This window comes from Erinaceus europaeus, chromosome 2 (genome assembly GCF_950295315.1).
Source record: "Erinaceus europaeus chromosome 2, mEriEur2.1, whole genome shotgun sequence".
In the NCBI taxonomy this organism is placed as follows: Eukaryota; Metazoa; Chordata; class Mammalia; order Eulipotyphla; family Erinaceidae; genus Erinaceus; species Erinaceus europaeus.
In genome coordinates, this window is record NC_080163.1 from 114876524 (window position 1) to 114890591 (window position 14068).

Genomic DNA, 14068 nt, shown 5'->3' on the forward strand with positions numbered 1-14068 from the left:
CTCTTGTCTCTTTATCTCATATATACATGTAATATATATATATATGAGAGAGACAAAAAATTGAGATGGGAAGGGAGATAGAAAGGGAAAGAAAAATATCTGTAGCAAGACTTCACTGCTCATGAAACTTACTCCTGCCAGACCAGGAATTTTGGTCCTTGCACACTGTAAACTGTGCTCAACCAAGTATGCTGCTGTCTAGCCCACAAATCTATCTACCTATAGACAAATCACTTTTAGGAAAACTAGATGAGATATAAATTAGTGAAGCATCTCTTTCAACTTTTGGAAAAATGTTGGCTCACAAAACAGTATTACATTATTATACTATTTAATGCAGAGTTTTGACTTTACCCTCATTAAAATTACTACATATATTCACATCTAGAGATAGTTGATGGTGTATGTCTTGATAAAACATTAAAGATCAATTGATTTGGTCTCTAGTGAAGGTATTCATTATTTCTATTATGCTAAGACCAATACATGCTTTCTTTTCAAGAAAAGCTGATTACTCTGAAGGAGATATTAGGACTAAGTACATTAACTATAAGATGTGAAACCTACCATCCAATAACTGAGGAAGAAAATGAACTCTAAAGGACACTTATAATTATATTGTTTCTTGTACAAGGATAAATAACTCCACAGTGGTATGCTATCTTCCCTGTGCTTTGTCTAAGATAATGGAGAGTGGGATGATTCCTTCCAGACAGAATATTCTAAAGAAATGAGTGAAGCAGAAGATCTGGTACTGATTGTGCTTAATTTTCATTATCTGACAACACTTTCACATGAATTGTATGATTTTTACTGATATATTTTCAATATAGCAGCAAGAGATAAGATATATTAGATGCCTTCATCTAACAGGCTTCAATGACAAATGTATGTTTTTGTGTTTTTTTTTTTTTTTTTGTGTGTGTGATTTATATCACTACAAGTTAATAGGAGTGTACATAAACATGATTTCCACCACCAAAAGACTGTGTCCTGTCCCATCCTCCCCCAGCCCCAAGTGAAGCTGAACATCCACCCTCACCTCAACCGGGAGATTTTTACTTTGGTGCCCTACTCCAAACTCAGTCAATATATGCTTTTTAACACTATTTTTGTTTCTTTGGACATCTAGGTTGTCGGGGTTCCAGATACCCTCCTCTATCGTGAGTACAGGGTCCATCCTCACACTCTGGTTTACCACCGACTTTGCTGTCAGTGCCCAAGGATTTAAAGCCCTGTATGAAGGTAGGAGACTCCTGCATTTTGCACACACACATTCTGTCTTGATAGTCTTCCACTCCTAATGGTTTCCCACTCAGGATCCAAGATTTTTATGACAACATAGATGTTATTTCATGGATGGTTTAATGGTGCAAACATTTGTGTAGTGTATTGATTTTTGCAGAAGACTATTTTATGTATTTTTCTGGTTGTCAAACTAATATAAAATGCGTGTTTACAGGTTTTCCTTGTTGATAGAATTATTGTGGATTGGATGAATGTTTTGAGTTTTTTAAACATTTGACAGGAATATTTGAAAGCCTTTTCTGTGATGTTAGTTCATATTAATGCAGAAGTGTTTTCTTATCACTGTGGTTGGACAGTAGGACTTGGAGTTGTTGCATAAATATAAAAATACTATCGTATGAGTTTTGTTGTCAGAGTTGATGTTTTTAAATGAGAAGATTACTTTGGTTTTCTTCTTTGTCATTTCAAAGCATAGGAGTTATCATTTGGTTTTATGACTTAAAATTTTGTTGTGTAAATCTTTGGAGTTCTGCTCTCATTATTGAACTGTTTTCAGTAGAAATTTTAAAAAAAAGTAAAGAAGGTTACCATTTGATAGGAGAAAAATGCAGTTGCTTATTTTAACTATTCAATTTTGAGAAACTGTGTAATATTTTAAGTGGTAATGCTAAGGTATATTTATTTATTATTATTATTATTTTGTTTCCCTCTTATTTCTTGTGGACTATTTACATTTGCTTTTCCATGTAGTACAGAAGCTACATTTTTGGCATACATATGCTCCAGTGTCAATGAGGTAAAAAAAAAATCTATAGCAATGTGTATAGCTGACTCCTCATTATCAAACACACCCTTTGCTTAAGATGTTGATCAGTGCCCAGATAAACCCACATAGATTGTATTTGAACTCCCAAGTGTCTTTGGATTAAATAAATAAATAAATAAATAAATGTGGAAAGATAAGACTTACTTGTAGTTCATCCAAGTGCATTTAGCTTCTGTGCAATTATCAAAAATTATAAGGAAAGAATGTTGTCTCTGCACAAATTAATAAGCACTTTATTCTTTCATTTAAAGCTACATGTTGAATACTGATTATCATCAGTATTATCACTCGGTACTGTCCTGATGTCTTTTCTTCAGATTTCTATGTTGGTGCATTAACCAGGATTTATGGTCTTATCATTTTAAGTTTATTCTACTGCTGGGAAATAATGATTACATTTGGGAAATATGAGGGTAATTTAAAATTATTGGGTATTAACTTCCAAATCAGGTCATTTCTATTGTAAACTACTTTTTAAAAAAAATGGTTATTTATTTATTTATTCCCTTTTGTTGCTTTTGTTGTTTTATTGTTGTAATTATTATTGTTGTTATTTATGTCGTTGTTGGATAGGACAGAGAGAAATGGAGAGAGAATTGGAAGATAGAGAGGGGGAGAGAAAGACACCTGCAAACCTGCTTCACCACCTGTGAAGTGACTCTCCTGCAGGTGGGGAGCCGGGACTCAAACTAAGATCCTTACACCGGTCCTTGTGCTTTGTGCCACATGAGCTTAACCTGCTGCATTATCACCTGACTCCCTGTCGACTACTTTTTTATAAGCTCTAAATTCACGTAATTTAGTTGTTGAACTTTCAAGTGTTTCTGTAAGGCAATCTGTACTAGCTACCTGTGAAACAGAACTTACTCATTCACATGTGTAGTATTAGCTTAAAAGATTCATACTAATTTAACATTTTGGAAATCTCGTCATTTTTTTCCTAACAAAGATAAAACATGAATTCTGTATCTTAATGAATATACTAGACATATGTTGTGGAAATTAAAATATTGATGTTGAGTAATTTACAAGTGAATAACTATGCAGTGCCCTTCTATATTCTTTTACTGGTGTGATTGTGGCTAAATAAAAAGTAAATGATGGGATTCTCTCCATTGGAAAAAATATATTTGTGGTCTTAAAGAAAAAAGAAAAAATGACTGGGTCAGTAAATAGTGTGATATGTTAATAAATATTTTTTCAATGTTGAAATGTGGGAATGCTCTTTGAAATTTATATTTTAAACAATGCAGTGGCAATATTTAAAACAAAATCTTTCTTCTAAAAAAGTACTAGAAAATTTATTACAATTTAAAATTGCTTTGTCAACAAAAATCAAATTGTATCCAGGATTGAAAGTATGCATATGGAGGCAGGTCTGTTAATGGTTTACATGGGTACAATTTCTCATCTTGCCATGATAGGTGTCAGTGTAGTACTCTCAATACTAACCTAAGTCATTTTCCATCATCATGTACCAGGACCACAAAGCCACCACTCCTTATACGCCTGAGCCCCTCCATCCTTCTCCTTGTCCTCTTTCAAGAGTCTTTTGATTTGGTGCAGTACACCAAACTATTTCAAGTTGTACTTTGTGTTGCCTCTTTCTGTGAAAAATGAAGTATGTATTTTTAATAGTTTCTGTTTAGTCTTTGAGATAACCTGTCTTGGCTTACAAGTCTGTGTTTTCAAGTATAATTTCCACTTCAGCTTGAACATTCCTCCTCCCAAATCTGTTGGACTACCTCTCTTCCTACTGCTTCCTACATGTACACCAATCCTATGCCAAAGTCTGTATATTCAATTTTTCCTTCTTGTAGGCAAGATGATTCACCTAGGAAGGTGCCTACTTTGCAGTGGTTGAGTCTCAGGTTCAAGCCTGCCCCTACCAAATGGGGGGAGAGGGGGCAGTGGGTAAAGTTTTAATGCTTAGTGTCTCTTCTTTTGCCTCTGTCTCTCTCTTTCAAACTTAAAAAGTCAGCCCAAGTGGTGAAGTACCAGCAAGGAATTTTTTTTTTCTCAGTTAGCTTAAGTTCTCCAGAAGAAATTAGTTGAGCCTATGTGGAGAAATAGAACTAATTATAGTATAAATAGAAGATTAAAGAATAGAGAATTTATCTAGAGGAATCTAAAGCTTTCATTGAAGTACCAACTGATAAATCAATAACATTAGTTCCCACAGAAAATTTAGATTCAATTATGGTACCAATGCAACATTACAGAAAAAAGCTGAATTTTATTAAGAACAATATAAAAATTTATAAGTCCACCAGTTCAAATATAATAGAAAGTAGGACCAACAGTGAAGATCATAAAATATGTAGGTGTGTTTTGAAATCATATCTCCTCTTCCCATTGACTTTTATTTTGTGGATATCATATCTTAATTTCTGATAAGCCAAATAATGTGGAATAATTTTGATTTGATATTTTCAAAGGGAATTTATACATAAAATATTAAAAAATCGGGAGTCAGGTGGTAGTGCAGAGGGTTAAGCACACATGGTGCAAAGCGCAAGGACCAGTGTAAGAATCCCTGTTTGAGTCCCTGGCTCCCCACCTGCAGGGGGGTTGCTTTATAGGCGGTGAAGCGGGTTTGCAGGTGTCTCTCTTTCTCTCCCCCTCTCTATCCTCCCCTCTTTTCTCCTTTTCTCTCGGTCCTGCCCAACAGTAACGGCATCAATAACAACAACAATAAAACAACAAGGGCAACAAAAGGAAATAAATATCAAAAAATATTAAAATGCCTTTTAAAAAGATTTATTGAATATGATAGAGAATTGCATATGAAATAGGGGGATAGAGACATGCCAAAGTACTACTTTGGCAGATGTGACATTGGGCATTGAACCAGGGACCCTTGGGCATGCAAGTCTCATGCTCTACCAGGTGAACGCTTTCTCTAGATGCCAAAAACAACTTGAAAAACAATTTCCTTCTGTCAAACTAGTACTTTTTTCTTTCCATACAATTAGGGGGCTGTTGTTGTTACCAGAATAATGAATCACTGAAAATTTTCCAAACTTTCAAGTCTATCTAAATGGAATAACTTTGGTAGCAAACTTAACACTGGGCATCGAATTTAATAGCTTTTTGACAGTTCTTTGGAATAGACACTATTTACATTAATCATTATTCATATATGGAAATGTGAAGGCACAGAACAAGTATGGAAACAGTAAATTAAAATATTCCTATTAATGTGTTCAGTCATTCACTTTACCCTTAGAAATAATGTATAAATATTTATAAACACTACAATAACATTAGTTACAGCAATAGGCTCTCTGAATTTGGAGTTCTTTAGGGTCTTAACAAGTTAGTTGTGAAATCAATGTTTTAATTGGTATATAAAGAAATATAAGCTTAGGAGTCGGGCTGTAGCACAGTGGGCTAAGTGCATGTGACACAAAGCACAAGGACCGGCATAAGGATCCTGGTTCGAGCCCCTGGCTCCCTACCTTCAGGGAGTCCCTTCACAGGTGGTGAAGCAGGTCTGCAGGTGTTTTTCTTTCCCCCTCTCTGTCTTGCCCTCCTCTAACCATTTCTCTTAAAAATATATGTATAAGCTTGAGATCACTAACTTAATATGGGGTTTAAATTTCTACTTGTATAATGTAGCATTAGTTTTCATGGTATGCCAAAGAAATATAATATTTATTTGGGTGGAATTCTAATAAAATATCGGGGATGTTCATTTACTTTACAATCAGGTGTGTTACTATGAGACCACTTTTATATAGAGGTTGCTTTTGTCAGGATAAAGGAAGGAAGGAAGAATCCAGAAGAAACTGAAATATGTATCTAATAGGGACATAAGAGGTTGAGGGATTCTTGGTCCTGTTGCATCTGCAGAGGGCGATTCCTTGCACCTGCCCCACTGAGAGGTGGTTAGTTTCTGTGATTTCACCCTGAGATTGAAAATTCAGGGTGAGAGTCTGAGCACAAAGCCTGAGTTCATTTCACGGGACTAGTGAGTTCACTGCAGCACTTAGTACAGACTGCATTTCATAGTCCTGTCACCTTTTGCTTTTTATATCATAGTTGTTCCTAGAATATGTGCAGAGAGAGAATAGGAGGGCTGATATGGGATACATGGATTCTGAATTCTTGCAACCTTTAAAGCCACTGAATGACACTCTGTCTGGTAATTTTTCTTTGTACTCATGGGGGCAGTAGCGGAGGCTCTGAAAAACCAGAATCTTTGACATTGTGCACAAGTAAAGATTTAGAAATGTATTTGATAAAAACATCTGCACTCAACCTTGACTCCATTTCATTCAAGTGTTCATCTTTCTCGTCTTCAGAACCTAAAAGGAGAACTGAGATTGCTACTAAGGGCTTTGATGAACAGATTTAAGTTTGATTTTCTCCATAGCTCACATGTCTCTCTCATCCAGACATTACTAAAAAAATATATTGGAATGATTTGAAGAGAAACAAAACTAGGAGATAGCTAAACCATTAAAGCACATGTCTTATCATGTGTGAGTCCCTGGGTCAGGTTCCCAGCAATACATGGGAGCACCATGGATGGCACTAAGAGAGCCCTGTGTATGATAAAGCAGTGCTATGATATATCTTTTCCTCTTTCCATTTCTGCCTTTCCCTCTCTCCTCTCTTACCAAAAGAAAAAGAAAAGGGAGTAATTCAGCTGATAGTGCATGTGATTTGGATTCCTGAAGTTCTCAGTTCAATCCCCAGCATTGTATATACTAACTCTGCTTTGTTTTTCTTTTTCTCTTTGTCCCATATGAAAATAATCCTTTCTTTTGTATACAATAATTTTTTAAATAAATCTTTATTAAAAGGATCGAAAGTTGATCCGGGAGATTGCACAGTGGTGGTATGTGCATGAGCAAGACACTAGTTGTATTCCCTGATGACTTATAAAAAGTAATAATAATAATAATAAGATGTAGACAAAGGGATAAATGAGAGAACTCACATTAGACCCAGCAAAGCTTATAAAAAATTACCTTGATATATGTCATGAAATTAAGCCTGTATATATTTAAATGGATTGATTTTTTTTAATTTAAGAAAGGATTAATTAACAAAACCATAAGGTAGGAAGGGTACAACTCCACACAATTCCTACCACCCAATCTCCATAAACCACCCCCTCCCCTGATAGCGTTCCCATTCTCTATCCCTCTGGGAGCATGGACCCAGGGTCGTTGAGGGTTGCAGAAGGTAGAAGGTCTGGCTTCTGTAATTGCTTCACCGCTGAACATGGGCGTTGACTGGTCGGTCCATACTCCCAGTCTGCCTCTCTCTTTCCCTAGTAGGGTGTGTCTCTGGGGAAGCTGAGCTCGAGGACATATTGGTGGGGTCTTCAATCCAGAGAAGCCTGGCCAGAATCCTGGTGGCATCTGGAACCTGGTGATTGAAAAGAGAGTTAACATACGAGGCCAAACAAATTGTTGAGCAATCATGGGCCCAAAGCTTGGAATAGTGGAGAGGAAGTGTTAGGGAGGTACTCACTGCAAACTCTAGTGTACTTGTGCTTTCAGGTATATATTTTGCAGTAGTTTATGGATACGTGTGAACATAAGCTCTCTCTCATAGATCCTGGAGTATATCTAGGTGATGGGACTTTGTTAGAAAGTGAACTACCTGAGATGAAATTAGAGTGTACTATGAAAGGAAAGGTCTCACCCGAGTAATGAAGCTGAAGGGTTGTCATTCCACAATGAAGTCTCTGGACACAGTCTGAGGTGAAGCATTTTGAGGTGGCAATCGTTGCGTTGGTTAGGTTGTGATCGGCGGATGCAATATTATTTGGTTTGGATTGGGAGAGGCATACAGGAAAGTGGGCCCTATCCAAGGGTTCCATGACTGGGGGAAGTAGAGGCTCTATAGTGGAGATGTGAGGTTCCTGCTGTCTTAGGGTTCAAAAAAACAATCGATAGTTAATGTTATCATCACATTATTTGGTAATTGTGTTAACTTTGAAAAGTCCTTTTGTTAGGGTTTGCTGTACAGTATCCAGCATCTTGTTTATAGCTGTGCTATTGGTTGCTTCTAATCTACTTGGTCTAGGCTTTTGAGAGAGTCCGCATATCAAATACACAGCCTATATATTAAAAAAATTCATTCTGTGTTTTGAAAAACTTTGAGACATACAATTGATTTTCCCCCTTTCATATTAATTAACTACTGATTTATATGTCTACATTTTGCTAGGAGTGTACATAAACACCATTCCCACCACCAAAAGACTGTGACCCATCCCTCCCACCCACTCCCACCCCCCACTGGCCCAGGAAGGTGCATGTCTCCCCCTCACCACAGGGTTTTTACTTTGGTGCCCTACTTACAATTTGATCACGTCCTGCTTTTAGTTTCCCTTTCAGATCTTCTTACTCAACTTCTGTTGATGAGTGGGATCATCCCATACTCATCTTTATCTTTCTGACTTAGATCACTTAACATAATTCCTTCTAGCTCTGTCCAAGATGGGTCAGAGAAGGTGTGTTCATTGTTCTTGATAGCTGCATAGTATTCCATTGTGTATATATACCACAGCTTTCTCAGCCACTCATCTGTTGTTGGGCACCTGGGTTGCTTCCAGGTTTTAACTATTATGAATTGTGCTGCTTGAACATAGGAGTACACACCTCTTTTTGGTTGGGTGTTATGGAGTCCTTGGGGTATAACCCCAGGAGAGGAATTACTGGATCATATGGAAGGTCCACGTCTAGCCTTGGGAGAGTTTTCCAGACTGCTCTCCACAGAGGCTGTACCCATTTACATTCCCACCAGTAATGTAAAAGGGTTCCTCTGTCCCCACATCCTCTCCAGCATTTGTTACTGCTGTCCTTTTTGATGTATGCCATTCTCACAGGAGTGAGGTGGTATCTTAGTGTTGTCTTAATTTGCATTTCTCTGACAATCAGTGACCTAGAGCAATTTTTCATATGTTTGTTAGCCTTTTGGATCTCCTCTGAGGTGAATGTTTTGTTCATATCCTCTGCCCATTTTTGGATGGGGTCATTTGCTGTTTTGGTGCTAAGTTTTCTGAGCTCTTTATATACTTTGGTGATTAGTTTCTTGTCTGATGTCTGGCATGTGAAGATCTTCTCCCATTCTGTGAGGGGTCTCTCTGTTTAATAGTTTCTTTGGATGTGCAGAAGCTTTTCAATTTGATGTAGTCCCATTGATTTGTTTCTGCTTTAGTCTTCCTTGCAATTGGGTTTGATTCATCAAAGATGTCCTTGAGGTGTAGGTGGGAAAGTGTTTTACCAATGTTTTCCTCTAAGTATTTGATTGTTTCTGGTCTGACATCTAGGTCTTTGATCCATTTGGAGTTGATTTTTGTTTCTGGTGAGATAAAGTGGTTCCATTTCATTCTTCTGCATGTTTCAACCCAGTTTTCCCAGCACCATTTATTGAAGAGAGCCTCCTTTTTCCATTTAGTCCTTTGGGCCCCCTTATCAAAGATTAGATGTCCATAGGTGTTGGGATTTACTTCTGGGCTTTCAATTCTGTTCCACTGGTCTGTGTGCCTATTTTTGTTCCAGTACCATGCTGTTTTGATGATGATGGCTTTATAATATAGTTTAAGGTCTGGGAGTGTGATGCCTCCATTTCTGTTTCTTTTCCTTAAGATGGTTTTGGCAATTCTAGGTGTTTTCAGATTCCAGATAAATTATTGTAGTGTTTGTTCTATTCTCTTAAAGAAGCTTGGTGGAACTTTGATGGGTATTGCATTAAATTTATATATGGCTCTGGGGAGAATATTCATTTTGATGGTATTTATTCTTCCAATCCATGAGCATGAGATATCTTTCCATTTCTTGGTATCAGTTTCTATTTCCTTGAGTAGTGACTCATAGTCTTCAGCATACAAGTCTTTCACTTCTTTGGTCAACTTTATTCCTAGGTATTTGATTGATTTTGCTGAAACAATAAATGGGAGTGATTTCTGGATGTCTTCTTCTTCAGATTTAGTGTTTGCATAAAGAAATGCCACTGATTTTTGTACATTGATTTTGTAGCCTGATACCTTGCTATTTTGCCTAATAACTTCCAGTAATTTTTTTTTGAATTCTTTAGGTCTTTCTATGTATACTATCATGGCATCTGCAAATAGTGAGAGCTTGACTTCTTCCCTTCCAATCTGTATTCCTTTGATTTCTTTCTCTTGCCTGATTGCTATGGCAAGAACTTCCAATACTATGTTGAAGAGTAACGGTGACAGTGGACAGCGCTGTCTATTCCCAATCTGAGGGGGAATGCTTTCAGCTTCTCTCCATTGAGTATGATGTTGGCTGTAGGTTTGCTATATATAGACTCCACTATCTTGAGTAATTTCCCATCTATTCCCATTTTTTGTAGAGTTTTGAGCATGAATGGGTGTTGGATTTTGTCAAAGGCTTTCTCTGCATCTATTGAGATAATAATGTGGTTTTTGGCTTTGCTTTTATTGATGTGGTGAATGACATTGATTGACTTACGGATGTTGAACCAGCCTTGCATTCCTGGGATGAATCCCACTTGGTCGTGATGAACAATCTTTTTGATATGTTGCTGTATCCGGTTGGCCAAGATCTTGTTTAATATTTTGGCATCAATGTTCATCAGAGATATTGGTCTGTAGTTTTCCTTTTTTGTTGTGTCCCTATCAGCTTTTGGTATCAGGGTGATGTTGGCTTCATAGAAGGTGGAAGAGAGTATTCCTGTTTCTTCAGTCTTATGGAATAGCTTAAGAAGTATGGGTATTAACTGTTTCCTGAAAGTTTTGTAGAATTCGTTTGTGAAGCCATCTGGTCCAGGACTTTTGTTGTTGGGGAGATTCTTAATAACGGTTTCAATTTCTTTGTCTGTGATTGGTGCATTTAGATTTTGTAGTTCTTCTTGGTTCAGTTTTGGAAGGGCATAGGTTTCTAGGAATTGTTCCATTTCTTCCAGATTCTCTAGTTTGGTGGCATATAGTTCTTTATAGAAGTTTCGCAGGATTCTCTGGATTTCTGTGGTGTCAGTTGTGATATCTCCTCCATCGTTTACAATTCTATTAATTTGAGTCTTCTCTCTTTTTTGTTTGGTGAGTCTGGCTAGGGGTTTGTCAATTTTGTTTAATCTTTCAAAGAACCAACATTTGGCTTCATTGATCTTTTGTATGGTTCTTTTATTTTCGATGTTGTTTATTTCTGCTCTAACTTTAGTGATTTCTGTCCTTCTGGTTGCTTTAGGGTTCCTTTGTTCCTCTTCCTCTCAGTCCTTGAGGTGTACAGTAAGGTCGTTCATTTGAGATTCTTCTTGGTGTTTAATATGTGATTGTATGGCTATAAGTTTCCCTCTCAGTACTGCTTTAGCTGTGTCCCAAATGTTTTGATAGATTGTGTCTTCATTTTCATTAGTCTACAGGAACATTTGAATTTCCTGCTTGAGTGAGTCTCTGACCCAGTGGTTCTTAAGGAGCATGTTGTTTAGTTTCCAAATTCTGTGTCTTTTAATAATTTTCTGTTTGTTGTTAAATGTTAGTTTTACTCCACTGTGGTCTGAGGAGATACTTGGGATGATTTCAATGCTCTTGAATTTATTGATGCTGTGTTTGTGGCCTAAAATGTGGTCTATCCTTGAGTATGTGTTATGTGGATTTGAAAAGAAGGTGTATTCCAGTTTTTTGGGGTGGAGGAGTCTTAAAATGTCCAAGAGGTCTAGTCTCTCGATCTCTTCATTCAATTCTCTTGTATCTTTATTGGTTCTCTGCTTTGTTGATCTGTCTAAGTGTGAGAGTGGGGTATTGAAGTCTCCCACTATTATTGTATTACTATTGATGTATTTTTGAAATTCTTTCAGTAGGTGCTTAATGTATTTAGGTGGTCCCTCATTGGGTGCATAGATGTTAATAATTGTTAAGTCTTCTTGGCTGATTGATCCTCTAATCATTATGTAATGTCCTTGCCTATCTTTTATTACTTTATTTAATTTAAAATCTATCGTGTCTGAGATGAGAATGGCTGTTCCTTCCCTTTTTTGTGGTCTGTTAGCCTGTATGATAGTTTTCCATCCTTTCACTTTAAGGTTGTGTTTATCTTGTTGTGACAGATGGGATTCTTGCAAGCAGCATATGATTGTGTTATGTTTTCTCTTCCAACCCCCCACCCTGTGCCTTTTGATGGGTGAGTTTAAGCCATTGACATTTATTGATATTATGGATTTAATGTATTGTAGTGTCATTGTTCATAAAAAATTTGTTTGCTCTGATATATTGCAAGTATTATAGTGATGCTCTTGTTTATAAGAGGTCTTTTAGAACCTTATTCAGGGCCGGCTTGGTGATGGTTGCCTCCTTTAACTGTTGTTTATCTAAGAAGGTTTTGATCCCTCCATCTAGTTTGAATGAAAGTCTAGCAGGATATATTATTCTTGGTTGAAACCCTTTTTCATTCAGGGCTCCATAGATATCTTGCCACTCCCTTCTGGCTTTTAGAGTTTGAGTGGAGAAGTCTGCTGATAATCTTATGGGTTTTCCCTTGTATGCGACTTTTTGTTTCTCTCTTGCAGCCTTTAGGATCCTTTCTTTATTCTTACTTCTTCTCATTGTGACTATGATGTGTCTTGTTGTCTTCAGGTCTGGGTTGATTCTGTTTGGTACTCTCTGGGCCTCTTGAATCTTGATGTCCTTTCTGTTATTCAGGTCTGGGAAGTTTTCTTCTATTATTTCCTCTAAAATGTTTGCTTCCCCTTCCTCTCTTTCTTCCTCTGGCTGGCCAATTATACGAATGTTACTTCTTTTGAGATCATCCCATATGTCTCTGTTGTTGTTTTCAGTGTCTCTCAATCTCTTTTTAAGCTCTTTCACTTCTTTCTTCGTTTTTTCTAACTCGTCCTCTGTCTGACTAATTCTGTTTTCTGCTTCTGTTAGTCTGCTTTCCCTTGCCTCAGCTTCTTTCTTCATTACAGCTATTTCAGCTTTCAGTTCTCTAATTGCCTCAAGATAATCAGTATTTTCCTTGGGGGTCTCAACTGTTGTTTCCCTAATACTGCCATTCCTTTCCTCCAATTTTGTTTTCATTTCTGTGATTAATAAGTTTATTATTGCTTGCATACTTTTCTTATCTATGGTTACTTCTGGCTGATTTGTAGTTTCTCTGGGCTCTTGTCTTCATTCATTGGAGTAGCAGTTTTATTTGTTTTTGATCTACCCATTTTTTTGATTTCTTTCTTTTTTTTATGCTCTGTTGTTCCTCAGTTGTTGTGTGTTGAGTACAAGTAACACTGTACTAAATACCTTTATGACAATTGCACTCTCCAACCTCAGGAATAACAGTAGCAACTGAAGTAAGTATTGAAGTAGTTTAATCGTTACCAGTTAGCTAAACAATTTCTCCAATCCATGAAAAAATGGTAACCAAATCCCAGTGAAGAAAGAGAAAAGAAAGGATAGCAAGCATAGACAGTTATGCTAATCTACTATCCACTGTATATTCTAGGGGTACCAAGAGGGGAAAGGGAACTAGAGCAGAGATACACACATAGAGAGTCCACTCTGAGTCAGATTTCTTCCCCAAAATAATTCACAAATTCAGACAGGCAAAGAAGAAGGAAGAAGTGTATGACAAGATTAAAAAAAAAGAGAGAGAGAGAAAGGGAGAGACAAGAGAGAGAAAAGGGAAAAGATAAGAAAAAGAGCTGTAATTAAAGAGCAGTGAAAGGAAATTCCCAAATGTGTATCAGTGAATTCAAAAAAGCACACTGTTTGTTGGTGTGGGGGCTGGGGGCTGTGACTTTGGAAGCTGTAGGATTAAGGAAGTAGGGATGACAAAAATGAGAAAAAGAAAAAAAAGAAAGAGAGAGAGAAAAAAGAAAAAGATAAGAAAAAGAACAGTCATAAAAGGGCAGTGAAAGGAAAGGGTTTTTTTAATGTATTTAGTTTTAATTATTTAATTAGCTATGCGGTGTGAGGTGGGGGGTTTGGCTACTTAGAAAGAAAAAAGGCCAAACGTTTCAGAAGGGTATAGACTTAGAATTAATGATACTCCC

The 14068-nt window shown here is 36.9% G+C and overlaps 1 protein-coding gene across 1 annotated transcript in view; it reads left to right on the forward strand.

The window, feature by feature from the left end:
• The window catches only part of CSMD1 (CUB and Sushi multiple domains 1), a 1841590-nt gene that overhangs the window by 585726 nt on the left and 1241796 nt on the right, over positions 1–14068 (forward strand). Inside the window, exon 3 of the mRNA XM_060184943.1 lies at positions 1133–1245. Within this exon, the coding sequence (XP_060040926.1) occupies positions 1133–1245 (113 nt within the window). The remainder of the gene's footprint in view (positions 1–1132; positions 1246–14068) is intronic.